Source organism: Girardinichthys multiradiatus, chromosome 12 (genome assembly GCF_021462225.1).
Source record: "Girardinichthys multiradiatus isolate DD_20200921_A chromosome 12, DD_fGirMul_XY1, whole genome shotgun sequence".
Taxonomy (NCBI): Eukaryota; Metazoa; Chordata; class Actinopteri; order Cyprinodontiformes; family Goodeidae; genus Girardinichthys; species Girardinichthys multiradiatus.
In genome coordinates this window covers 36499303-36526910 of record NC_061805.1, presented here as the reverse complement: position 1 = coordinate 36526910, position 27608 = coordinate 36499303, and the positions used below count along the sequence as shown (strand labels likewise).

The 27608-nt window shown below is 38.4% G+C and overlaps 2 protein-coding genes across 5 annotated transcripts in view; both read right to left on the bottom strand.

Moving 5' to 3' along the window:
• Positions 1-1086: 1086 nt before the first annotated feature.
• On the bottom strand, positions 1087-6193 carry aqp3a (aquaporin 3a). Its single transcript, XM_047382504.1, has 6 exons — positions 6003-6193; positions 3528-3654; positions 3256-3393; positions 3013-3128; positions 2709-2926; positions 1087-2294 (listed from the first exon to the last, which is right to left on the bottom strand). Exons 1-6 carry the CDS (start codon positions 6108-6110, stop codon positions 2087-2089), a joined length of 915 nt encoding a protein of 304 aa, XP_047238460.1. The 5' UTR covers positions 6111-6193; the 3' UTR covers positions 1087-2086.
• A 12226-nt stretch (positions 6194-18419) lies between these two features.
• Positions 18420-27608, bottom strand: part of nol6 (nucleolar protein 6 (RNA-associated)) — a 25057-nt gene continuing 15868 nt past the window's right edge. For all 4 annotated transcript variants that reach the window (XM_047381943.1, XM_047381940.1, XM_047381941.1 and 1 more), the window contains 11 exons: positions 26639-26779; positions 26414-26531; positions 25187-25341; positions 24873-25036; positions 24526-24678; positions 24313-24410; positions 24039-24163; positions 20496-20585; positions 20206-20406; positions 19051-19152; positions 18420-18966 (listed from right to left, as the gene is read on the bottom strand). In XM_047381943.1, the coding sequence (XP_047237899.1) occupies positions 18817-18966; positions 19051-19152; positions 20206-20406; positions 20496-20585; positions 24039-24163; positions 24313-24410; positions 24526-24678; positions 24873-25036; positions 25187-25341; positions 26414-26531; positions 26639-26779 (1497 nt within the window). In that variant the 3' untranslated portion in view covers positions 18420-18816. The remainder of the gene's footprint in view (positions 18967-19050; positions 19153-20205; positions 20407-20495; positions 20586-24038; positions 24164-24312; positions 24411-24525; positions 24679-24872; positions 25037-25186; positions 25342-26413; positions 26532-26638; positions 26780-27608) is intronic.

Here is a 27608-nt window from a genome sequence, read left to right as displayed (position 1 = left end):
GTATGGATGGATGGATGGATGTATGTATTGATGGATGGATGGATGTATGGATGGATGGATGGATGGATGATTTCCTGCTTTATTGAGGTGCAACTGTGCAAATATAATATACCTATATTCTTGACCTGCGATCCATTGGTGACCTGTCCAGGGTGTATCCTGCCTCTCGCCCGTAGACTGCTGGAGATAGGCACCATGATGAATGAATGAATGAATTTTTGTCCTATTTTCTTGCAAACACAAACATTCTAAAGCCATCCTTTTTAACAATGATGCACGTTGAAATACATTTGTTACTGCTGGATTTAAAGATCTTTTTCCCTCTTTGTCTTGTATTGATTAAGTTTTCTTCTTTCTGTTGCCACAGCGTGAGCTTTAGAAGCTGGATCAGGATCAAGCATGTTTAAATCTCCAATAATGTGTTGACAGATTTGGCAAGAACTTTTAGCTAAAGGAATGTTTGGCCTGGAGTACCAAGCCTGCGATGGTTTGTACATTTAGAGCAAGCACAGTTTGGAGATATTACTTAGAAACAGCCAAGACACTGGAAGCTTAAAATATAGCAGTGTAAGTGGAATTTAGCTTTTGATGATATTCCAGTCCAGTCTTGCTGTTTGTTTTACAGCTCTCCAACAAAGCATATTTTATTTGTGGAATAATAAAGTTGTTATTATTTACTTTTTAAATTTATTAGAAAGTGAACATCAGCAATATCTTACAGCCTAAGTAGTGTGGGATCTACAAAACACTTTTTCTTAATTTGTAAAAAAAAGTGTTGTGTACAGAATGGCGCTGTAAGCTTATGCTTTTAAAGCTATTCTTTTTATGTTGTCGGATGTAATCTGACTACAGGTGGTGACCTAATGTAAGCATTTTGACAAACGAGAACAAAACAGTTTTGTCGCAAGAGAGTAATACGAGCTGATTTCATGCAACAATATAAAAACAGAACTTCATTGTTTTGGTGTCAAAGCAATTCCCCTAAGACTTTGCAAAAACAGAAAAACAGAAACATTACAGTCTTACACCTGAATGCAGTTGGACAATTTGAAAAAAACATCAAGTGTAAAAACAAAAAAAACAGCATTTGGCTAAAAGTTTAATGTCATCTATACATACAATATGATGATAGTTGTACATCATTAAAGCAAACTGAATAGCTTCTGTAGAGGCTTAACGGTTACTTTCAGAAGATTACCGTACAATCCTCAACTCTTTTCTTCTAAGATGAATTTGGGCTATTCCTGCTGGTCTCTTAACTGCAAAAAATAATACCAGCTTTCTTGAATCTCTCAATGTCCTCCATTCATACACCTAATATTACTTCCATTTTGAAGTCAAACCAAAATATCTTTAAAAAGTGACAGTTTCTTACACTGAACATCTCTTATTGAAAATATTTTCATCTCACGCAGAATAAGACTTGGGGATCTTTGAAAAATGTTTTTTTTTCTTAGTGGGCTGCACTCTGGAACTATACTCTGAACAACAGCTTGAAACTGTTGTTTTAAGAGGAAGACCGCAGTCTGTCTCCTCAGCTCAACATCGCTAACACACTTGGGGTGGATGACAGTTTACTTGTTTCTGTATTTTTATGTAATGTTTTGACAATTTTCCTCCCAAAACACACTTTGATTAGTTGATATTTTGCTAGATGTTTTCCTGAATTGACCTTTTGAAAGGACATGGACAAAAAGACATTTAACAGCCGTATAAAAACACATCTGTTTCAAAAACTTTACAAGGAACCTTAATGAAAGATGAAAGACAATAACTATGAAAGAACAATTTGCACAAAAAATGGCTAAAGTATAAAATACTGGTAAAAATGTAGTGTATCAGACACTTTTATTAAGATTTTCATCTCTGAAGCTGTCTCTGCTCGTACTGTACATAGAAATTCCTCTACAATATAATACAGTTGCACAATAATGTGAAGAAAATTAGTTATTAAGACAGTTTCTCAACATACTATAACTGGTAGGAATTATAAAACTGTTTTATATAAGTATTTACATGTGTAGATTTCAGGGTCATTGGCTGCATCTGTCTAACACCCTCAAGACATGTCTTTGTGAGCCTCTTTTTAGAAATTAGCCTCTTTGCCGTTGAAATTAGATTTGGAGTTGGTGTTGACATCGGTGAGTCGTAGATTCTCCTCTTCAATTTTCGCTTTCCGATCGCGTACTTCTCCCTCCACATGGAAACCAACCATCAGCTGATAAACAATTGTGCCAATAATGGCACCAATGAATGGGGCACAAAGCGGCACCAGAAACCAGCCGTGTCCAGCCCTGATGGGAACAAGATACATTATTGTCTTTAGGGATGATTCTAAAGTATAGTTTAAAGGGAAAATATCATATTTAAAGCACTGTTTCTCAACCCTGGTCCTGGAGGCCCACAGTCCTTCAAGTTTTAGATGTGTGTCTGCTCAAGCACACCCAATTAAAATGATTGCGGTACTTCCTCAGCTGCCCTCAAGTGCTGCAGAAGACTGTTAATCATCCTGTAAAGTCAGGTGTTTGGCAGCAGAAAAACTCCTAAAACATGCAGGACAGTGCTAAATGTGGCAACATGATGTCAGTTAATGAGAAAGGTAGGGGGTCAAGAAAGGTCTGAAGGCTTCTAATACCTCTGGGGTTTTAGATTCTCATATGTATCCCCAAAAATACTGGCAAAAATAAGACAAGAATTGGTGTACTTACGTGAAAACCTCACTTCCCCAGCCAGCCAAAGCAGTGAAAAGACGTGGTCCGAAGTCTCTGGCAGGATTGACAGCATAACCAGAATTGAGGCCCATGGACAGTCCAATGACCAAAACCACAAATCCCACAGTAAAGGCCTCCAGTCCCTGGGGGATGGGGTTATTGTATGGGTCCACAATTGCCAGAATGCAAACTATGAGGGCTGCCGTACCAATAACCTGTGTCACAGAAGGGCAAGTGGGGGTCAAAACATGGGTTTCATTTAGATATGACATTTTCTGTTAACATGGTTTTTTTTAAGTACCTGATCAAATAATCCATTCAAAACGGTGAGATGTCTTGCAGGGTAGGTGGCGAAAATGCCAGCAGTAGCAGATTCGCCAGTGACATTGAAAGATGCGGGATGGTCCCACAAGGCATCTAAAAACAGAAGAATAAGATAAAAATGTTTGCCTTGCTTCTAGATGATGTTCTGTGGACTCTGACAAATAAAACTCTCTAAACATGACAGGATAATTGTTGGTCATCCCTCAGAGTCATCACTTACCATAGTACAATGCAAAGATCACAGCAGCTCCAAAAAATGCTCCAATTGTCTGAAAAAGGAAGAACATGGGGAACTTTCTCCAACGATCTCTTCCAAGCAGGCAAAGTGAAAAAGTCACAGCAGGATTCAGATGCCCACCTATAGGGGAAATAGGACATCACATGAACATAATGCAAACTACAGCGCAGGCTTGATAAAATACAAAAAATTAACACTAAGTAAAACTGAAATGAATTTTACTTTAGCTCTGAAGTCAGCTTGAATCTGCTTACCTGATACCTGGCCACAGACCAGGATACCTAAGGTGGCAGCAAAGCCAAAGGCAAAGTTGACAGTGAGGAACAGGCCATGGGTACCGCCGCTCAGCACAAGTTGGGCCACAGAGCCGCAGCCAAACATCTAAAAAGTAGAAAAGCAAGTTATCCTTGTTTCAAAATGACATCATGTGCATATGATGTCATGTCAAAAAGGTTTTTAACAACTATGCCTTTTAAACATTATTTTTTTTTTACTTTTTTTTTGTCTCTTCTTTTATTATGGATGGGTTTTTTTACATGGCTGGCTTAACAAATCTGTGCGATCCATGTTTAGGCTTTGACTTTCTAAACCTCAGGATGATCATGCTAATCAGCAAAACCGCACCTCTCAGAAGTTAAGGTTAGGCTTGGGGTTAACCACAGTGAGAAGGACTGGCGCCTACGTGGCATGTCTCTAAAGACGTTCCTAAAGAAATTCCTCCAATTTGAGACAAACACTCAGTTAACAAAAAAAAGCATTTCCTGAGCTATATGTCAGGAAAACATCAATAATTTACTGAACTTTGAATTAAATTAAATGCAGGAATTGTACATATTTATTTCATGGGCTTTACAATGTTGTGAAAAAAAGTTGTCATCATTGCTACACCACAGCTCAAAATAAGACAGAAATAGATGGTACATGTGCTTGCAGACAGAGGTATGCAGCTACAGCACAGCAGTGCTTAGTCCTTAATGTCAGATGCATTAGGTTGCAGATGAAGAACCTTAAACTTGGAAGTGCAGTTTAAATGTTTCTAAAATGGTTTAACTCTATATTTCATTTAAACATTGGGATGACAATCTTTACATTATTGTCTTCCTGCTGTAGGTACGTTTGGAGCTGGAAACGACACTGAACCAGCTGATTTATCTGCAAGCAGCTACTGCAAAACTTTGAACACAGTAGGGGGGCTTGTAAAAAAACAATCTGCTGCTGTCAGCCCACTGAGACACACACTTAGAGACTATCTGAAGGAAAAACATCTGCCAGCCCCATCCTAGTCTTTAAATCATTACCTCTGTGGTATCTTTTCAAACTCAGCAGGGACACATCAAAGGGCCCAGACATTATTATCACAATCTTTGATGGAAAATCTTGTCAACTTAAAGGGCTCAAATGGCCTGCTGCATTATGACAAAAGACATCAACTTTCTGTATTTGACATCTTAATCAATGTAAATCAATCATTAGTGCTGATACACACAAATGTTGACATACTGCAAATGTAAGACAATGGCGATTCCTTTTAGATTTTGTAGACATGAACTGAACTTAATCATCCTGTTTGATGATGCAATAATTTAATGACATAAACCAGTGCAGGTATGCAATTACAGACACCCACACACACCCTAAAATGTCATTCATCCCTATCAGTTATTCTGCATTTATTTGTATTTACCAAAAATTCTAAATAGTGAAAATCACTTTAATGAAATAGTGTGTTCATATTAGGAGAAATAAAACCACTTATATGTGGAATGTTCCATAGATGTAATAGCTGTTGTTCTAAGTCTGCAGCCAACATGTGTCACCTGAAAGATAACTTCACCACACCTAGTTACATCACAAATGTCACAGCCTACACCTTTTTACATCATAAATGCTTCAGGTTGAACTGTTTTGCCAGAGGATTCATTAAAGGGAGTCACATTATTACTGATCCAAAGTAAGTCATTGTCGGAGTTCTGGGAGATTTTCTGTTCACCTGTTTATTTAAGCTTTAAGGTCTCCCACATAGCAGGGTGTTTAAATAGTATCTAAAGTATTAGCTGTAAAAGTCATTTTATCCAAAGAAGCAACTAAATTATAAAACTAATAAGCCAGAACTCACTGAGCTGTTGTTGTATAGCAAGCCAATTTTATCCTCAAAATTGCGACTTATGGAAAGCAAAACAATATATTTCTTTCCTTTCAGATAAAAAAAAAAAGGAAAACACTGTGAGCTCTTGACAAGCATATTCTAATGCAAATACACACCTGTGACATGATTAAATGATATTGGGAGGATTTGTTTTATTGACTACAGTAAATTGAATAAGCAAAAAAATAAGGTTTCTTTGAAGTAACATGCCACTTTGGTGTTTGATGTCAGTTCACTTTCTGTTAGCAGTGCTGCCACATTTACAGTCTATGGGAATAGGAAGAATTAAAAAAAAAGACAGTCTGACATGTGCAGAGGACATGTTTAATCAGAATAGAGTTTGTCTTTCATGAGATGAGTTGTCATTCATGAATTGGTCATACAATCTCTGTAACGTGCACGAGTAAAAAAACTAAAACTGTGTAATTGCAAAGGATTTACAAGTCCCTTTGAAGAGTAACGTGTATGTATGTTTTAAGTCATTTTTTCATAACTACCTGCTGCAGTTTGTCGCATGATTATGAAATTATCCCACAAAGTGAACATCTTCAGTAGCACCTGGACCACATATACACTGACTTACCACAAGGATGAAAGTCCCAAGGCACTCTGCCAGGGCCTGGCGGAGCAGCAGGTTACGGATCTGAAAGAAGCGGGCCAATTTGTCCAATAAAATCTTCTGTCGACCCATTTTATCGAAGGCTGCGACTGTGAGAAGATACAAACAATACAGATGCACAGGGTCTCCTGAGTGGCTGTGAAGTTGGAGGGCCAGTGCTTCTTCTTAAATGGTGGAGATGGGGTTGGATTTGGCAACTGGGACCTGCCCACTGCAACAGCACCTCCCATCAGGTGTGACTCATGGACTGTTTTTTCTTTTCCCTCCCTGAAAGATACTAACGTATAACACACAAACACATACACTTTTTGTTCCTTCAGTGTAATTGTCCATTGTTTTTCCACAGTAAGTATAATTATACAAATACCACAGTTCACAGTTCTATGCACAGCTTTGGGTAAGCACAAAGCTGTTAGACTTTGTTTGTGGATCTTAATCACTTCTCTAAAAATATGTGAAGTACAGCGTCTGCTTCTGTAACAAAAACAAAACCTGTACAATAACCCAGAACAGACATTTAGACCTGCTGAGTGTTTGTCATGTAGCCCTTTCTCTAACCCATAACAACCTGAACACATTTATGTATAAAAAAAAAAGTATAATGAAAATAATGCAAATCAAATTAATATCAAAAATCACATTCCTGGAAAGAAAGTTTGAATTTTGAGCTTAGTATCCTAATCCCAGACTTTTTTTCTGCATGGCTTGTAAAACTGTATTACAGTTTGTCACAGTTATTTTGATCAAATCTGTGTTTTCTGGTTTTAACCTATGGCTTTTTTAAGCCAAAGCACTAACTTTCTAAAGTAGGAGAACAACTTTTTTATGTAAGTTTTTTTTCTGCACAGGATTGACTAGAAATGTACTAAATATGTTCCAGGCCAAATTTTCAATGAGTCTTGTCTTATTCTAGCTACAGTGCTTAACATGAAAACCACATGAAAAGTGGTCTGCCGCACTTTCATTTTGTGGAGGAAGCTTGCAGCCTTTTGTAAACTCGCTGTTGTTTTTGGTATTTTGCAGCATCTTTCCTTTAACTTCTGTGTATTTTTTGTGATAGCAGCATTGTTCTTTTGCAGCGTTTGTCTGTTGAATCTGTATTTGTGTGTTTTGGAGTATGTATTATTCACGTGTTTGCAGCGCGTTTAGTCATTTGCTGCACATTTGGACCTGTCGACCACTGTAGTTCAAAGATTATATTTTGCATAACTTGGTTGTAACAAGCTAGTCACACATCCTGGTATTCCATTGGACTGGCTTTAGCTTTTGATTACGGCACGCATGCTGTGGCATCATTTCAGTATGCTTCCGCTATGTCAAAACATTTATGTTTGTCCAGAGTGGCATTGATAATTTGCCAATGCCAGTGCATATGTAAAAATTATTCTCATGCTTCTTGAACCGTGCATAGTTTGAGCCAGATAAATTCTGACATAGTAATTTTGGAAGATGCCCTTACCGTTACTATATTAAGGTAGTCACCCCATCTCAATTCTTAGGCACATAACATTGCTGAACATGACGAACTGTAGCAGCCCTTGATCATTGCACGGCACCCACAGGCTTGTATGGTAGGAGGTAGGCATGATGGATGCACCCCATTTACCTCTCTGCTCAACCAGACGCAACAATCACTCTCAAACAGGGTAAACCTGGATTCATCAAGCTACAGGTTACGATTTATTATGATTTGATTTCACTAAATGTTTATGTGATTGCAGATCACATTCATTCAAGATTTTGTTCTGACCACATTTTTCTACGAAGATAATGGTTTCTCCCGAAATCCTCTTCGGTTTTACTAATGTGTTGGACTGTTCTTAATCCAATGAACATCTTTTCCATGACCACAGAATGTGTCCTCTGGCATGGTTTTTTTCTAGCTACTCACTGCATCAGCTAGTTAACCATAACGTTCCATGAAGTGAGAGGATCTTACCTTTTTGCTTTGTTAAATCCAGGTGATGACCTTTTTTGGACAGGCAGTGTATTTTCCCAAACCAATCTGCCCATTCTTCTCTGACAGGGATTTTTGTATCATGGCTGCTGTCTACTAACCTGACTTGACTTTATTAATCGCCAAAGGGGAAATTCATTTGTCCCAGGACAAAACACAACAATATAAACCAGTAAGTGTGTCAGTGTAGGAGACACACACGCATAACACTCAAATAATAAAATTTCAGTTGCACAGTTCTAGAGGCTACATGCAGGTTAAAAGGTCTGACAGGATATTTTCTCTTTTTTGAACCAATCTCTGTGAATCCCGAGAGTTGGCTGTGTGTAAAAATCCCAGCAGATCAGCAGTTTCTGAAATAGTAAGGCCAGCATGTCTGACACCACTTACCATGACACATTAAATGTCATGTAAATCTCATTTCTTCCCCATTCTGATGCCTGAATTCAGCAATTAGTGTTTACCAGCGCTAGATGCCTAAGTGGATCGAGTTGTTGTCATGTGATTGGCTAAGTCAGAATTTATATCAAGAAGTAATTGAACAGGTGTACCTAATAAAATGGCCAGTGATTCAGTTCAATTGAATTCATAATGTAATTCATACCTGTTTACATAACTTGTTCACAGAAAATGTTCTCCTCTTTGTTTACTAACTTATTAATCAGACCACTACTTTTGTCTCCTTTCTGAAAGGAGACAAAAGGATGAGACAGTAGTGTCTCATTCAATAGAAGTGTGACTAATTAAAAACATTCAGGTAAGCCCATAACAGTAGTCGCTGGGATATAAGTTTGTTTTTTTTTTCATTGTTTTTACATAAATGTTGTGCCTGTTTGAATTTTACAGTTGAAAATCTAATTAAGCACAAAGCAATCCTTATATTGCCAAACCATTGTCATTTGAACAGTTTGGGCAAGTAGGTTTTTACCAAGAAACCTAATGGAATTACATAAAAGTCCAGGTAAAATCATACTTCCCGTATGATTTAGGGAAGCAAACTTGATCTTCGGGCTTACAAAAATTTCTGTTTTATTTTAATGTTTGATTTCAGCATTAACACCACAGACATAACAGCCTGAGTCTAAGGCATTTTTTATGCTGCTGTCCTTGTATGACCCTGCCTCTGTAAAATTTTCCCCCTTTGTATTTTGCATCACAATAGATTTCATTGGCCATGTTGTTAAAAGCAAGGCAGTCGGTCCAGTCTTAGTTTTAACATTTGTCATATTTTGGTGGTTGCTTCTTGGTTTTAAAGCAGCAACTCATCAAGTAAGAAACCCAAAAGCCAAAATAAACATTTTTATTCAATAATTCATCCTGCACCATACTGCCATCTTCTGTAAATTATCCTCAGTGTTTGTCTAGTTTGATTTATTTATTTAATTAAACAAATATCCTCATGGGATTGTTTTGTGTTATTCTTTCATACTTAGTTCTGCATTAAAATTTGGCCCAGTTTTGTATTTTAAGCAAATTTTAAGTGCATTTCTTTTAATGTTGAGGACTTCACAAAATTAAGGATTAATCCCTAAGAGTTAAAGGCATGTCTAGGTTTTGTTATTGTTTTTTTTTTCATAGTGTTTTACTTTGTCTTTCTTTCTCTTGAGGCTTCTGAAGTGAAGTTAAAATTGAAGCAGAAGTTGCATTTTTTAGCCACATCGTTTTAGACATCTTTTCCTGAAATTAGAATTAAGAAACCTAGATTATGCCTTTAGTTTTGTTTTTTAAAATAATTCATTTGAAACTTTGCAGTGTATGGTACAATAAAAAATGTGCCTACCAGATGTGTTCATCTGTTGCTGAGAGTGCCAGTGTGCCAGTTGTTTTCCGCCATGGAAGTCAGAACAGGCGCAGACAGGTAAAAGAAGATTTACAGTGCCTTGCGAAAGTATTCGGCCCCCTTGAACCTTTCAACCTTTTGCCACATTTCAGGCTTCAAACATAAAGATATAAAATTCAAATGTTTTGTGAAGAATCAACAACAAGTGGGACACAATCGTGAAGTGGAATGAAATTTATTGGATGTGTCAAACTTTTTAACAAATAAAAAACTGAAAAGTGGGTCGTGCAATATTATTCGGCCTCTTAAGACCATTCTGGAAGAAAACCTGTTGGAGTCTGCAAGAGACCTGAGACTGGGACGGAGATTTATCTTCCAACAAGACAATGATCCAAAACATAAAGCCAAATCTACAATGGAATGGTTCACAAATAAACGTATCCAGGTGTTGGAATGGCCAAGTCAAAGTCCAGACCTGAATCCACTCAAGAATTTGTGGAAAGAGCTGAAGACTGCTGTTCATGAACGCTCTCCGTCCAACCTCACTGAGCTCGAGCTGTTTTGCAAGGAAGAATGGGCAATAATTTCAGTCTCTTGATGTGCAAAACTGATAGACATACCCCAGGCGACTTGCAGCTGTAATTGCAGCAAAGGATGGGGCTACAAAGTATTAATGCAAGGGGGCCGAATAATATTGCACGCCCCACTTTTCAGTTTTTTATTTGTTAAAAACGTTTGACACATCCAATAAATTTCATTCCATTTCACAATTGTGTCCCACTTGTTGTTGATTCTTCACAAAACATTTGAATTTTATATCTTTATGTTTGAAGCCTGATATGTGGCAAGAGGTTGACCAGTTCAAGGGGGCCGAGTACTTTCACAAGGCACTGTATAGCAGGGTAGGTGCGTTACTCTTGGCGAGATACAAACAAGTTTGGAAAAACAATTTGCTGACATGACACAAGCTCTGGTTGTTTACAGATTCTGCCCCTTTTATTAGGATGACAATGTAAAAATGTAACCTGGATCAAGTACTTGGGAACAGTGTAATGTGAATAAAGGGGCTGAATACATATCTAAACCAGACTTTTAAAATTGTTTGTATGAAAAAGTGTAAACCATGCATCCTTTTGCCTCCTTTTTTACAGTAATGCAATTTTGTGTTGGTCAGTCACATCAAAACATTCCCAATAAAGTATATTCAACTATGTGGTTGTAATGAGACAAAAGTGAAAATCTTAAAGGGGTATGAATACGTATTTAAGGATTGAGTCGACCTCCAGCATGCTTTTAGTCTGGTGGCTCTAAAAATAAATGAATTTATTATCCTTACTGTCATGAAATATCAATACAAGGACATTGCTGTGCTCTATGTGAATGTCAAACCTTCACCAGAGATAGCCATTTTAAATAAATCTTTACCTTCCCAAAAATCCTAAAAGAAGGGGTCACCTGAAGTTGAGTATTCTGAGGCAGGAGAATGAAATAAAAGCATTGGTGTATAGAGAACAAAAACCTCACAAAGAAGGTTTCATAACATGCTCTAACTACCTGGGCTGCATTTAGGGGAGTTTTTTGTTTCACTAAGAAGTCGAAGCTGTCCAACTGTAATCTTAGATACATCTATGCAAGAGTGAGGTAGACTAATTGTCATGCTACACATATTCTTAAACAAGATACTAAAAAGAGGCTGAGCTCCACAACATTGCACACATTCAAAAATCTAAAGAAAGAATCTAATCTATAACTAACAACCAGACTTTGATCGAAACGTGATAGATGTTTTATCCTGCTGCACGCGTTGCATATCCCTTGCAAACATGAAGATTCAGAGCCATGTGCAGCGCTCTTAATTCATGGAAAGACAAGTTCAGGCAGCAACAAGATCTAGTCTTAATAAGAAGTTATACAAGTACACGCCAGTTCTTGGAATTTCAACTGCACTAATTTTCTGTTTCTGTTCACGTGAGGAATCCCAAAAACAAACTGAGATTAAACACTCACTGTTTGTACAGGAAAGAAAAAGTTTGTAAAACCTTTAGTCAGCAAAACTAGTGATCAAGTGTAATTCAAAAGATACAATAATGTGTGGATGGTTGTGAGGAAAATATGAAAGGAATAAGCAAAGAGTCAAGATTTGCCATACGCAAGGTTTATGTGAAGGTGACATATGTACATACAGTGCTGTGAAATGGTTTGTATTTTACCCCAAACAGAATTTTCACATTTTCATGTTTAGGATCATCAAACTAAGGCAACCTCAGTAAAAACAAAAAGCCATTTTCAAATGATGAAATTATTTCTAAAAGGGAAATGTGATGTAAATGGCTCATAGCCAGATATTGTAAACACTTGATTGTTGTTGTCATCAACGGTAACAGAACCAGTTATTAGTTTTAGGGAGCAACCACATTACCATGGAGCCAGGTTGGATAGGACTTTTTTCCGTTAATAAAAACATTTGATAACACTGTTTTAAGCCAGCTATGTTTGAACAATCACCATAACATTTCAGAACTTCAACAATATGTTGCACATTTGCAAAACATGGAAGCCCCAACTTGTTTAGACTCTAAATCCTTTAAGAAAATGGGTAAGGGTTTAAATTATTTTTAATATTCAAGACGATTGAATGGCAAAAGTGGAACACTTGAACGTATTTGAACATTTAAAATATCCAACAATGATTTAAAAATAGTTGATAGCACTATTGCCTTGCGGCAAGAAGTTCCTGGGTTCGACTCCTGGCTGGGGGTTGTGTGTCTTTGTGTTACCCTGCGACAGACTGATGACCTGTCCAGGGTGTACCCCACCTCTCGTATATAGACTGCTGAAGTTAAGCAACAGTACATCCATTTTCAATACAGCGGGTATTGAAAATGGATGGATGGTTTAAAAATATGGAAGGTCTAAATGGAAGTCATGTCTCATCAAACAGCTACCAAAATCATGATATTCATTTATCTAATTCACAAATTTTTAAACTTAGCTAAATTGATGCATTTTGTTTTTTGTGATGTCATAGTATTGTCTGACAATATTTGATAAGTTGTAAAGAACTTTAACAACTGTTGAAGTTTTAGAGAAAAGCTGACTTTGAATTTCATGTTTTTTAACATTGCCTCAAGTAGTTCTGAATTTTTACCTTTACCAGAGCTTTTATTAGTAGGAGTATAGCATTGGAGATAAAAATAATACAGTCAAAGCTGGTTAATCATTTATTCTACAACAGTACATTTTTTAGCACCATATTTTCCACAAAATTATATGTGTATGTCTAGCACCCCTTCCAACTTTTCCTGGGGGACCGTGAGGCTGTTTAAAGCCAGTCAAAAGCAGCATACCCCCAACATTGTTTGGGTCTATTCTGAGCCCTCTTCCTATTCGGAAACTTTGTAAAACACGTCTTCTGGGAGACTTCCAGAATGTGTCCTATGAAATATTAGAACCACCTTGGATCACCCTTACATAGTGGAGCCGTGACTGCCATTTGATCCCTTTTTTAGGTTACAAGGCCCCTTTCCAGAGTACAGAAGGTGAGTCTATGAAGAACACTTCTCTCCTTTATTTCGATTATAATTTTTAGGTCTTTAGTGATTCCAAGATTACCAAGTCATTCTCCACAAATTTATTTACAAATTAAGAGAAGACATATTGATGGGGGAAGTCATTCATCCTTACTTGGGAGTTACCAAATGATCCTTTAATGATAAAGAACCATGATCTCAGGCTCGGACATAATGATTCTCTTCCTAGTAGTACATTGCTCTTGTGTCTGCTAGAGTTTGCCACCAGCTGGTGCATAAAAGCAAACACAGTATCCTAACATCTGCTATGCTGGTGGACTCTACTGTCGTGCACTCTTGCAGAAACTGTCCAAGAAATGCTAAGTAGTTATCCACCAGGAGTTTGTCTCACCAGCTGTCACAATAGCCTATTCCAGAAGACGAAGACGAGACTACCAAGGCTGCTGCCTAAGAATATTGCACAGTCCATGTAGACTGTCACACTTGAGACTGTTCCTGGGGATGACAGGGTCCGTAAATCTGGTTCCATATCCATGTAAACCTGTTCAAAAAACTGAGCTGCTAAAGGATTTACCACCCCTAGTTGCTTCAAAGTTTACATTTAATTCACATTTTCTGGTAAGAAAAAATATTCAAACACATATCAATATCCACTGGTCCCATGTAGTGTAGTAGGTGGGATAGTATCCAGTCAGACAGTTGTAGTCATATTTCCAGTCCAGTCTTCCCATCATCTTTTCACATGCCACAGTAAGAGTATGAGGCTCTTTACAATACACAGGAATTACCCAGACATATGTTATAAGGTCGGTTTTTTATAGTCTAAAGAGAAATTCTTCCCTGAGGTGAAATCACAACAGCAATCTGGACGAATCACACACATTCAAGTGAACCGAGACATTCTTCTACAGCAGGAAGATTCTGGAACATTAGTACCACATGTACACAACTGCCACATTCTTTCGTACATTTTCAACATCAATCCTATTTTGCTTGGTTCATGGACAGTTTGCAGTTCTAGCGAAATGCAGTTCTATAAAGTAATAACTCCATTGGACTGAATACATGTGGATGTCCCCATGTATCCTTTTTGTACTACTTAACAGGTATGCTGAACTTGTATGGTAGTTTAGTTTATCAACTAAAATTGTCTAAAAAATGTGTGGTTCTTACATGTCAAGGTCTAATAGGTATGGATACCTTTGCAAAGCACTGTATACATAATATTGAATACACAATTAAATGCTATGTTTTTGTACATCTCATGAGACTGACTTTACATAGCACTCTACTCCTTCAGTTGTTTCCAGTCATAAGTACAAGAAAAGGATTGTTCTAGAAATTGTAAAGGTGTGAGGTCTCTCCCTGCAAACGACAGCAAAACAAGTGCGGATTTCCAAGAGGAGCAAAACTTACATTCCAATAAGTTGACATGCTTTCATCTGCCACACCTAAAAAGCGGCAGTAACATTTTTACCTGCCTGAACCAAAGACATGTTAATCAGGTCCAGATGGTGAAAGAGCTCAAAGCAGCCAGGCTTCTTTTATCCACAGAGCCAAGAGATGTTGCTTTTATTTTAGTCTATTCACTCTGGTTCCAACTGTGTTTTAGAATCAATTCTACCAAGTATTCTTAAGCCTCTCTGAGGCCCTTCTCAGCTCTAACTCTAGTGCTGCTGTACATACTTCGCAATCCCCTGTCCAGGAGTTTGATCTATTTTCCAGGGGCCATCTAAAGGTCAGAGTGTGAAGACTGGACCCGCAGGGTTCAAGACGATGGGGCCCATTTAATCAGAGACCCTCCTCAGTTCCCTGTTTAAATCCCACCTTTATGGGTAATTCAATCAGGACTTAGTTTAGTATTAATTTCATTTGAATCATCTTTTTTCCTCCCTTTGCTTAAATCATCTGGGCTCTGTTAAAACTTGATTTAGTCATCTTACAGTCTTTGTGATGCACTTATTGGCTTTTTTAATTAAACAATGTAAATGGCAAATGTTCCACGGGAGAATCCAAAAATAAATATTTTTACATTTGTAGGATGGATAATCTGATGGTTGCACAATCAAACCAGTCAGATTTGAAAAGCTGTTTCTTGGAAATGCATGTCTAACTTAATAAGGCTTAAGACAGTATAGATCATTCTAAATTCCCTTCATGAGGGTATTAAAGCTTTATGTATTGTGTTCCAAGATTAGAAATAATGATAATGAATGATACTTGGACCTTGAGGGCTGTGCCTGTTATCCACCCCAATATTTTTCCAAGAAAGCATGCGGAGGTACCAGCTATTTCCATGAATCCCATACAGCAACAGACGCATGTCTGAAACTGCCATCTACACAGAAAAGTCCTGTCTCAACTTGAAAATACTTTAACAGTTTCAGTTTATAAAACGGTGTATCATAAACAATGCTCTATGCATGACATAATGGAAGATAGATTCGGAAACAAATCTAATCCTGTCTGAGTCAGGAAATTACACGCTTCTAGGTGAGTGAGCGCAATAGATGATCGGTAAGCCAAGTAATAAAAAGCAAAAGATCACAAATGAGATAAAGGTTAGGGACACAGAGTAAGGAAAATACTGAAAATCTAAATGCTTGTCTATGAAAGTATGTTTTTAATGGGGCTATTGACATAAAATTAATTCCTTATGTAGGTAATAATATACACATACAAAGAAATTAAAACAGCATTAATGTGTGGGAATAATAAAGTGGAATGAGAATAAGTATTGAAAAATTGAACCAAAGTTTGTGCAAAAAGCTCAGGTTGGAGGCTGTATTTAAAAAGCAATCCTGCTTCCTAAGAGCTGATTGAGGTCTATAAAACATTTAATATTACCAAGGAGCAGCACAAGAAACACCTCCTAATGGATAAAAGTGACAAGCTTTCTGAAGCTCATTGCAATCTTATTTGTGCATAACATACTGATGTCATTAGGTATAGAGGATTTTTTAAACATCTGAATATTGCAGTGAGCCTTGTTTGGTTCATGACATAGAAGAGGAAACATCACTTCACAAAAAAAAAAAAAAAAAACATCCCGGACCAGGTTCTCCTCAGGACTTCTGACAGAAGAATGAAAACAATGATCAGAAGAGGTGTCCGAAGAATTTTTGTAGAGAGCTTAAGGAAGACCTGGAATTAGCTAGTACGCTTTTTCTATCGAAATATTTATTTATGCGACTGCACTGCCCTCTTTGCACTTACTGCACAACATTCCACCCCTGAAGGAAAATGTTGTTGAAGCTTATCTAAAGTTTGCTGTAAAACATTTAGACAAGTCATTGAAATACAGGTTGATATACAGGTCCTTCTCAAAATATTAGCATATTGTGATAAAGTTCATTATTTTCCATAATGTCATGATGAAAATTTAACATTCATATATTTTAGATTTATTGCACACTAACTGAAATATTTCAGGTCTTTTATTGTCTTAATATGGATGATTTTGGCATACAGCTCATGAAAACCCAAAATTCCTATCTCACAAAATTAGCATATCATTAAAAGGGTCTCTAAACGAGCTATGAACCTAATCATCTGAATCAACAAGTTAACTCTAAACACCTGCAAAAGATTCCTGAGGCCTTTAAAACTCCCAGCCTGGTTCATCACTCAAAACCCCAATCATGGGTACGACTGCCGCCTGACTGCTGTCCAGAAGGCCACTATTGACACCCTCAAGCAAGAGGGTAAGACACAGAAAGAAATTTCTGAACGAATAGGCTGTTCCCAGAGTGCTGTATCAAGGCACCTCAGTGGGAAGTCTGTGGGAAGGAAAAAGTGTGGCAGAAAACGCTCCACAACGAGAAGAGGTGACCGGACCCTGAGGAAGATTGTGGAGAAGGGCCGATTCCAGACCTTGGGGGACCTGTGGAAGCAGTGGACTGAGTCTGGAGTAGAAACATCCAGAACCACCGTGCACAGGCGTGTGCAGGAAATGGGCTACAGGTGCCGCATTCCCCAGGTCAAGCCACTTTTGAACCAGAAACAGCGGCAGAAGCGCCTGACCTGGACTACAGAGAAGCAGCACTGGACTGTTGCTCAGTGGTCCAAAGTACTTTTTTCGGATGAAAGCAAATTCTGCATGTCATTCGGAAATCAAGGTGCCAGAGTCTGGAGGAAGACTGGGGAGAAGGAAATGCCAAAATGCCAGCAGAAGTCCAGTGTCAAGTACCCACAGTCAGTGATGGTCTGGGGTGCCGTGTCAGCTGCTGGTGTTGGTCCACTGTGTTTTATCAAGGGCAGGGTCAATGCAGCTAGCTATCAGGAGATTTTGGAGCACTTCATGCTTCCATCTGCTGAAAAGCTTTATGGAGATGAAGATTTCATTTTTCAGCACGACCTGGCACCTGCTCACAGTGCCAAAACCACTGGTAAATGGTTTACTGACCATGGTATCACTGTGCTCAATTGGCCTGCCAACTCTCCTGACCTGAACCCCATAGAGAATCTGTGGGATATTGTGAAGAGAACGTTGAGAGACTCAAGACCCAACACTCTGGATGAGCTAAAGGCCGCTATCGAAGCATCCTGGGCCTCCATAAGACCTCAGCAGTGCCACAAGCTGATTGCCTCCATGCCACGCCGCATTGAAGCAGTCATTTCTGCAAAAGGATTCCCGACCAAGTATTGAGTGCATAACTGTACATGATTATTTGAAGGTTGATGTTTTTTGTATTCAAAACACTTTTCCTTTATTGGTCGGATGAAATATGCTAATTTTGTGAGATAGGAATTTTGGGTTTTCATGAGCTGTATGCCAAAATCATCCGTATTAAGACAATAAAAGACCTGAAATATTTCAGTTAGTGTGCAATGAATCTAAAATATATGAATGTTAAATTGTCATCATGACATTATGGAAAATAATGAACTTTATCACAATATGCTAATATTTTGAGAAGGACCTGTATTCTGGTCGCACGAAACCCCAATTGAAGTCCGAAATATTTTTTACAAGCAGGTCAATGATCTCAAAGCTGCTAATATGGCCCAATCAATCCCTCAACTTGAATCTGAAAGGAAACTAATTAAAGAACTGAAGATCAGTCCACAGACTGACTGCTAATGATAACTGATGTAAATTTCATGCAAGTATGTTAATTAGAAATGAATTTATTGAGAAAAATGTCGACATGTTCATTATCAATTTTCCCTACTGTGTGCCAGGAATTATAAATGTGGACAATATGGATTTATAATGTGTCATATGGAATTAAAAAATATTAAGAATTTTATATAATGACAAGAATCTCATTTAAAGCCAAAAAGTCGATATAAATTTACTAAAACATGAAACAGCCTTACAAGAACAAACATGTATGTTGTCTTTTTAAGCAATGCAGTTACTACTACAATCAGCTGTTAAGGACATAGTCAACATTCATTTATGTGTTTCTGGCTTTAAATCTTATCGCCAATTTAGCCTCTCTAGAGAAATGTCATGTTAAGAAAAGACCTGCAAAAGAACAAAAATAAATAAATTGGTCTATCAGTCTAAAGCATCCACTTCTCGGTTCTTGCTTCCACCGATTTCACCAAGCCCTTTCCCATTACACGGAAATCTTCCAGGATTGCTTCCACATTGGGAATGGTTTTTACCTCCTCCCCTGTCACCTCCACGCTTTGAGCAGCCATCTGTGATGTCTGAGAGGAAATTTAAGAAGTCAGGAGGGGTGGAAGTTTTAATACAAAGATGTTACTGTTACTTGTTAATGGCAGGATTCTTACTTTAAAAGGTGCAGGGACAAAAGCTTTAGGTTTCCATAAGACTGAGATCACTGTTCCACCATATGGATCACAGAAGAAGAGGGCCAGGTCTCCAAATGCATCCTGGAAAAAAGTGGATTAGTTTAAGAAATGTGGGTAGAAAGTATCTCATATTTCCTACAAAACTAAAACATTCAAAAATGTGGGAGCATTTTTTATTGTAAGGAAACTGGCAGCTGTTTTATGCATGAAGTCAGAAAAGCACTACTGAAAATTGTACTTGGGTTCCCGCAAATATTAAAAAAGGTAATTACACCCATTAAACATTTTTTAATTTTGGCAAGATGCAGCCAAGTATTGTACTGAATTTTCATAAGACAGAACACCACAAAAAAAAATTATATTTGTAATGTAGACAGAAAATGATAAAATCCAGTCAACCAATTGCCTTCAGAAAGTACCTAATTAGCGAATTAAATCAATGTGTGTTATTTAATGTCAGTATAAATATAGATCTGTTCAATCATTCATCAGTGGCAAGAGTAGTTCAAAACTGCAAACCTAAACTTTAACACCTAAAATAACAAGCTGAGCAAGGACAGGATTAACAGATAACAGAGGCAGGCAAGAGTCACATGGTAACTCTGGAGGAGCTGCAGAGATCCACAGCTCAGTTGGGAGAGTCTATTGACAAGACTACTGTTATGCACTCCACAAATATCTCTATGGAGGATAAGGAGGAACAGAGACATTGTTAACAAAGCACACACTACATACAAGATGCAGCGTGTGAAGAGAAACTGCACATAACACTGAACACATCATCCCGATGGTGAAACATGGTGGTGGGAGAATCATGCTGGGGGATGATTCCTCCAGAAGGCACAGCGAAGCTGGTAAGAGCTGATGAGAAGTTGGATAGAGCTAAAAACAGGACAATTCCGGAAGAAAACCTGCTGGATGCTGCAGGACTTGTGACAGGGGCAGGGACTCACCTCCCAGAGGGACAACAACCCAGAAAAGCCAGAGCCATAATGGAATTGCTAAAGACACTACCCATCATACATGAATAGCTATTTTAATTGAAGTCAAAAGGTGTTTCTATCTCTACCATCTCCAAGGAAACATTGAACTTCAAAGGATGTAAACACTTGTACAAGACAGAGCAGGACTCACTCTAAGCTCTTTCAGGTAGAGAGAGACAGGGTTGTAGTCGATGACAGGCATAGCACCTCCGGGCTGGGCTGCACTTTCAGCCATCACTCCCCTGCTAAAAGAGACAGCTGAAGGGTCCACAGCATGTCTGAGCAGAGGAACCTGCTTCGGGTTCAGGTGAATCAAAACATCATAGGCATCGAGTGGAGGACGCATAATGACCTAAAAACACAGGCATTAAGAAGGTGTGGTATCTAGTTATAACTCATCAATTCAAATAAGTATTTAAGAGGGGTGTAGTTTTTACCCACCCTCATATCCTGTATCTGGCTGCCGTCCATCAGCTGATGTTCCAGTACTTTAAGGCTTTCAGCAGCCACCATCATCGCACGCTGAAGCATCTGAAATCACATGAAAAACTAACTTTCTACACTTTAAAGAATTTCTACCTAGTGATTTATATTTATCTTCAGTGTCGCTTTAATAAGAATTGATTTGCACTCAAATATGACAACTATCTGAAACTCACATGGGATAATACATCTAATTAAAGAAAACAATTGTAAGGACGATTTGATGAATTCATATTCAAGATTAAATAATGATCAACATTATAATGGTCATTGCATTGCAGTTTGTTTTATTATATCCTATTTTACCGCTATTCTTAGCTGAGTGACACTTAAAATTGTAACGCTTAATAAATGTAAAATGCACCCCTGGAATCAAACCAACATATGCATTTTAAAAACCATTAGCGTGCGATGTTTTAGCAGAATAATAAACATTCTCTCCCTCAATAATATTTTTTAAAGCAATACTTCAACTCACAAAACCAATATAAGTCATCTTTATTTCTAAGACAGGTAAAACCTAAATTCATCTAAATAAATATTTTTGTTTTAGCTAAATATACCATATGTTTAAAACAGATGAAGTATTTAATGTTGTGACCTTGAGAAGCAAAGATTTCTCAGCGGCTGAATAATTCCTTCATTAGTTCCCCCTAGTGTTGCCTTCAGAAAACTGCAGAGACATTCAAATACGAAAACGTTCTTCATAGTTTTGAAAACCCCTGTTCAGGTTCACGTCAGGTGGGCACGTCTGAGTCAGTTTGCTAGTAAACTGGGTGTGCAATCTGAACAATCTGACAACAGATTTAGAAGGATTTTTTTTTAATCCACTTTAAACATACACTATATTGCCACTATATTCGCTCACCTGCCTCGACTCGCATATGAAGTTACATCCCATTCTTAAACCACATGGTTTAATATGATGCTGGTCCACCCTTTGCAGCTAGAAAAGCTTCAACTCTTCTGGGAAGGCTGTCCACAAAGTTTAGGAGCGCGTTCACAGGAATTGTTTTGACCATTCTTCCAGAAGCACATTTGTAAGGTCATAGACTGATGTTAGACAAGGAGGCCTGTCTATCAGTCTCCACTCTAGTTTATCCCAAAGGTGTTCTATCAGGTTGAGGTCAGGACTCCAAACCAAACTCATCCATGTCTTTATGGACCTTGCTTTGTGCACTGGTGCACAGTCATGTTAGAAGAGGAAGAGGTCATTTCCAAGCTGTTCCCACAAAGTTGGGAGCATAAAATTGTCCAAGATCTCATGGTATCCTGAAACATTCAGAGTTCCTTTCACTGCAACTAGGGGCCCATATCCAGCTCCTGAAAAACAACCCCACAGGATAATCCCCCTTCCACCAAACTTTACACTTGGCACAATACAGTCAGAGAGGTGCCGTTCTCTTCTCATCAAACCCAGACTTGAATTGTCACTCCATAGAACGTGCCTCCACTGCTCTTGAGTCCAGTAGCGGCCTGCTATACACCACTGCATCCGACGATTGGTGAGCGTAAACTTTTGGCAATATACGAACAAGCACGTCTTTATATTTGTCATTATTTTAAATCTATTACATTTCTGCACAAAGATGGTGTTTCATAACAGTATTATGGTGCTACATGCTTGTATGAGGATGAAAATTTGGGATGTGCTCCCCTTCATTTACTTTTTCTGTTTAAATTCCATGTAAAACTATCATAGAGAATTAGAGGTGGCACAGGTGCATCCCAGTAAATTAGAATATTATTAAAGTTATTTTAGAAAATCAATGTAAAACCTGAAACTCACATATGCTACAGATTCATTACAAAATAGTTTTTAAAAAAAAAGTAAAATGAGCCTGCGTAGCTCTGCTGAGGTGGTCTGGAAGCTGAAGTTGCGTTAAAAGCGGCCTTTAGCTTGGCGGCACTGTTTGGTCTGATGTTTCATCTTCTTGACAATACTCCATAGATTCTCTGCGGAGCTAAGGTCAGGTCAGTTTACTGGTCAATCAAGCACATTGATACCATAGTGATTAATCTGTATATTGGTGCCTTTGGCAGTGTGTACAGGTGCCAAGCCCTGCTGGAAAATGAAATCAGCATCTCCATGAAGATTGTCAGCAGAAGGAAGCATGGACTGCCATGACCTTTGACATAGTAAAACACAGTGGACCAACACCAGCAGATGAGCTTGTTTTCAACATTTGTAGCATCCTGGATACGTTTGCGTCGGGAAATACTGACTCCAGAAGCAGTCCACGCCTTGTGCGTCTTCCCCAAACAATTAAATGGTTTGGTTAAAAATCCTCTCAAGGCTGCAGTTATAAGTTTTAAGTATGAAAAATGTTTTTCATAGCTCTTATGCAATATTCACATTTTCTGAGAATTATTGACTTTCAATAGCTGCAAGACATAATCATCAAAATAAATAGAAAGACACTTAGAATATATCACTCTATAAACACAATTCCAAATATTGCGACATACATATGTAATTAACACTGCAGTTCCAGGGAGAGGTCTAGACAGTAAAAAAAAGGATGAACTGCCATACCTTTTAACAGAAATATTCTGCAAACCCAGACCAGCTTTAGATGAGAATACCGTACCCATGCTGGTCAGAACAAGCTAAGGCATGGTTTCCTCACAGTGACGTCTCTGTTAGCGCGTCACAGCCCTAAGGTCCTGCTTTTTGCAAGCGGTATAAAAAGACAACCTTGCTATTAAGACTGCGATTGTTAAAGGGTCAATGTTGGAGAGCACAGGAAACCTATCTGGCTCACCATGGGAGGCTGGAGCGTGCTTCTCTTTTACATGCAACTTTGTACCATTGGACTCTTTTACAGCTACGCTAAAACCCAAACAGAGGAGTACAAAACAAAATATTTAACTTACTTCACAACAACAGAGGATGGCAATGAAAGGCAGCTGGTAAGCTACAAGTGAGGCTATGAAACAATAAGTGGTTTTATTAGTCACTTATTATGTTGGTGTTACTGTTATTAGGAAGAGGGGACTAATCTTTTTCATGCTTAAATGTCCAATGATTTCAATCTGATTTTGTAGATCAATGATTTACACCAGGTTTTGGAAAGACTTCAGAACAGTCAATTTCCAGCTCTGAGGAAAAAACACAGCTATCTACCTGTGGTAAGCAATGACACAAACAAGTCCAATTAAAATGCACTCAAAAGGTATTAACTAATCATTTCCATAGAGCATTTTTTGCTAACTTGTGTTATATTTTCAGTGTGATCCAGGAGAACAGTGTGCTTTAAGAAAAGGATCCCGGATTGGAAAACTATGTGACTGCTCACTTCCCAGGACATGCAACTCCTTTCTCCATCGTTGTTTATGATTCTAGGCATATTTAAGAGTCTAATGAAGACGTTGTACACTGTAAACAATGTGTAAATAACTGAATATATACAGATGCATTTTAAGAATCCAGTTTGGCCTTACTCATTTCTTTTTTATAAAGGCCAATAAATGTGCTACTGCATTTTGGTTTTTGCCTACCTGCACGCTGGGTGCTCGTCTGGTCCACAAAGACAGCTTTTTGTCTTTAGGCGTTGCTATAAACATGACGGGCAGAGACTCTCTGGAGGCCATGAAGTCATTCTTAATCTCTGTGTACTCTGCGACTGCACGTGACAGAGAGGTGAACAACAATTCAACTTGACATAGAAACGGCAGCTCATATCAGGCAGGATGTCAAACAGAAACCGGCCAGGAGGCGTTTGTTTGTGTTTTACAGAGGTTGGGAAAAGGGGGTGTGTGAGGGAAAACCTGCCTGTGAGCTGGTTGTTGAGGTTGACAACCAGCGGGTTGTTCTTCCAATCAAAGGCAGAGAGCAAACGAAGGAACCGGAGGAAACCCACCTGGGGAGAGCTGAGGAAGAGGGAGAAAATCATTCACATGACCTACTGAACAAAACAAGCTATATGCTGGGAAACGTGCCCTCCATGAGTTAGACCGATGATTAAAAAGCAGAATTAGTATTTACCTTGGAGGACTAAAGGGAGCAGGATGCAGGAAAAGCGATGCCACTAGCAGATCCGATGTGTCTTCTGTGATGTCTTCGCTGAAGAGCTGAGCCGCGAGCCAGCGCTTAACCAGCCGACACACAGCTCCAAAACATGAGTGCTGCTGCTGGAGACTTAAAACAACAAAAAACAAGATAAAAAGCAAGCACAATAGTGAAGAAACTGGAAGGAAAAATGAAAACCTGACAGTAATAGTAAACAGGTCTGACAAAAAGGGAAAAACAAATTACATATAACCAATATGAAACACATTTAAAAAAAACTGATAAAAAACTTCTAAACTCAGGACACATAAGCTCAAATGTACCCATGCAATGTGCTTGTAAGGAGAGGCTTGTGAATAGTGGCCATCTCCAGAGCCTGAGCCTCCTCATTGTCCCTCACAACCAGGAGGCCCTCAGCATTCACGCTCTCCCTCAGCACCTGGGGCTCACGGTGGTACGCCACCTGGATCCGAAACACCAAACCATCCTGAAAGCAAAAGGAAATAAAAACAAATGCTTAAAAACCAACTGAAGCTGACAATTAAACCACATCAGGTTGTGATGATATCCAGGTAAGATATGGTTTAATTACAAATTTACAAGCAAGATGTACATGACAAATCACTATAATATATACCTTCCACACATCTAAGTGAGTGGGGCAGGGCCTGCAGGTATAGTTGTGGTGCTTTTTGAGCAACTCTGCCAGGCTGATGTGAAAGGCAGCTCGGATATGGCGAATTGCAATTCGGTCATGAGGCCACTTGCCACTCCCTTCCATGTGACAAATGACTGCAAGCACAAAAAACATGAGCACATGGGATTGTAAAACTGCAATGACTTGCAAAAGTGTTCACATCCCTTGCATTTGTTTTTTTTAATTTTGCCACATAACCACATACTTCAGTGTGTTTTATGGGGCTTTATGTGGTAGAGCAACACAAAGTAGAACATAAGAACATGATGCTTGGTTTTAAATGCTTTTTCAAGTATTTTGGGGTTGCTATAGCAGCTGTGTAATTCTAGAAACCTGCCAATTCTTCATGGTCAATTAGCTTCAGCTCAATCAGATTGGATGGAGGATGAAGGTAAAAAACAAATTTAAAGCCCTACCCCATATTTATTGAGATATGGGCCATTATAAACACAAAAATATGTTATAATCCATTGGAGCGTTGGCTGTATATTTGGGTTTGTTGTCCTGCTACCTCCACCCAAGTCTTAAGTCTTTTGCAGCCTTCAACAGGTTTTCCTTCAGGATTGCTGTGTTTTTTCCCATCCATCTTTTTGCAACCTATGACCAGTCAGGATGATGCTGCCACCACTATGTTTTACCGTTTTGACGGCATGTACAGGGCGATATGCAGTGAAGGTTTTTGGTCTTTTTGACCAAGAAGCAAAACACAATGTGTGTGACAGATCATCTTCCACCATTTGCATCCCCTCATGGCTAACTTCCAACAGGGCTTGTTCAAACAATGGCTTTCTTCTTGCAGCTCTTCCATAAAAAGGACAGATTTGTGGCCTGCACAACCAACAGCTGTCCTGTTAACAGGTTCTCAAAACTGAGCTGTGGATCACTGCTACTCCTCCAGAATCATCATGGCCCTCTTAGCTGGTGTGAAAACCGCCACAATCATTCCACTTCACAATTAAATACTTTTTTCATGTTTGCCCATCAAATAAAATCTTAAATAAAACTCAAGGGATATGAATACTTTTTCACAGAACTGTAAATATGGGACAAATATTACCTGATACAGAAAACTCATGTTTAATCACAAGAAATCAATTATGTTATGTTTATGTCTGAAAACACTCATAACTAACAATGAAGGCACAGATGAATAAAAACTGCACGGACCTGTTATAGGAGTGATATAATGTGGACAGGGCTTGCCTTCTTTTGGTAACAAAGACCTACAAGCCTTCCCTCTGTCAAAGAAGGAATAATCAAGCTTCACTGGCTCTGGAGGAAAGACCTGGCAAGCAGAGATCAACAGTTAGAACCGTTGGAGAAGCCAAATTTACCTAAACCTTTAAAAACAAAACAAAAAGGAGTTTATTGAAAGTACATTTTAGGCGTTACCTGTGTGTATCTAAGGGCAGGGTGGGCACCTTGCACTGCAGTAATGGAAAGTGGCAGATCTTCCAGTTTCCACAATTTCCTGCTCAGATCATCGTAAGACTGCACTACAACTAAACTCTCCTCCTCGCCAGTAGTGGGCACCTAAGGAACATAATAATATACAGGGTTTAAAAAATCTGATCTAAATAAATCTGATTAAATAAAAAAAAAAAAACGAAATTGTGTTAAAAAGATGCAACCACAATATTTCTGTTAAATTGTTTTTACTCTTTAGCAAATCGTAAACACTTTCTTGAACTAAGAAACATACTGGATTTCCAGCTAGTCGCATGCAAAAGCAACAAGCCAAACAGGTTTCCCAGATTTTTTTTTTATTTTTGCCTCATTTGTATACATGGCTCAATTTGACTTTAAGAAACAAATTATATTTTTAAAAGTAGGCCTTGCTGAATTAGCTGTTTAAAAAGTAGTTAACTTGTTAATAAACTGCCTAAACAGTCTGTAAAAATTAAAATGTTTAAATGTCTAAAGTCAATTAAAGGAGCTACATCCATTAACATTTTACTTTTCCTTCCCATAGAAAGTACTCCTGGATCATTGCTTCTTTGTTCTTTTTGTGTCTCTGCTCTATTCTCTCAAACCCCCAGTCAGTCGTGGCAGATGGCCGCTCACACTGAGCCTGGTTCTGCTGGAGGTTTCTTCCTGTTTAAAGGGAGTTTTTCCTCTCCACTGTCGCTACATGCATGCTCAGTATGAGGGATTGCTGCAAAGTCAACGCCAGTGACTGTCCACTGCCTCTACATGCTCATCTGGAAGTAGTGATTTTGGGAAACTGTGTTTCCTTAGATAGAAAAACTTTTAACCAATATGAATAAACTGAATCAGACTACACTGTTTGATAGTTAGGATTAATTGGAATGTATGTACCAGACTTGGAATTTGTATCATTTGACTGAATTGACTTTGTAAA

Coding starts and splice junctions, on each gene's coding strand:
- aqp3a (XM_047382504.1), bottom strand. CDS start 6,110: ATGGGTCGACAGAAGATTTTATTGGACAAATTGGCCCGCTTCTTTCAG. Junction 3,655..6,002: donor TTGGGACTTTCATCCTTGTG/GTAAGTCAGTGT, acceptor TCTACTTTTTAG/ATGTTTGGCTGCGGCTCTGT. Junction 3,394..3,527: donor GGTCTGTGGCCAGGTATCAG/GTAAGCAGATTC, acceptor TTTCCCCTATAG/GTGGGCATCTGAATCCTGCT.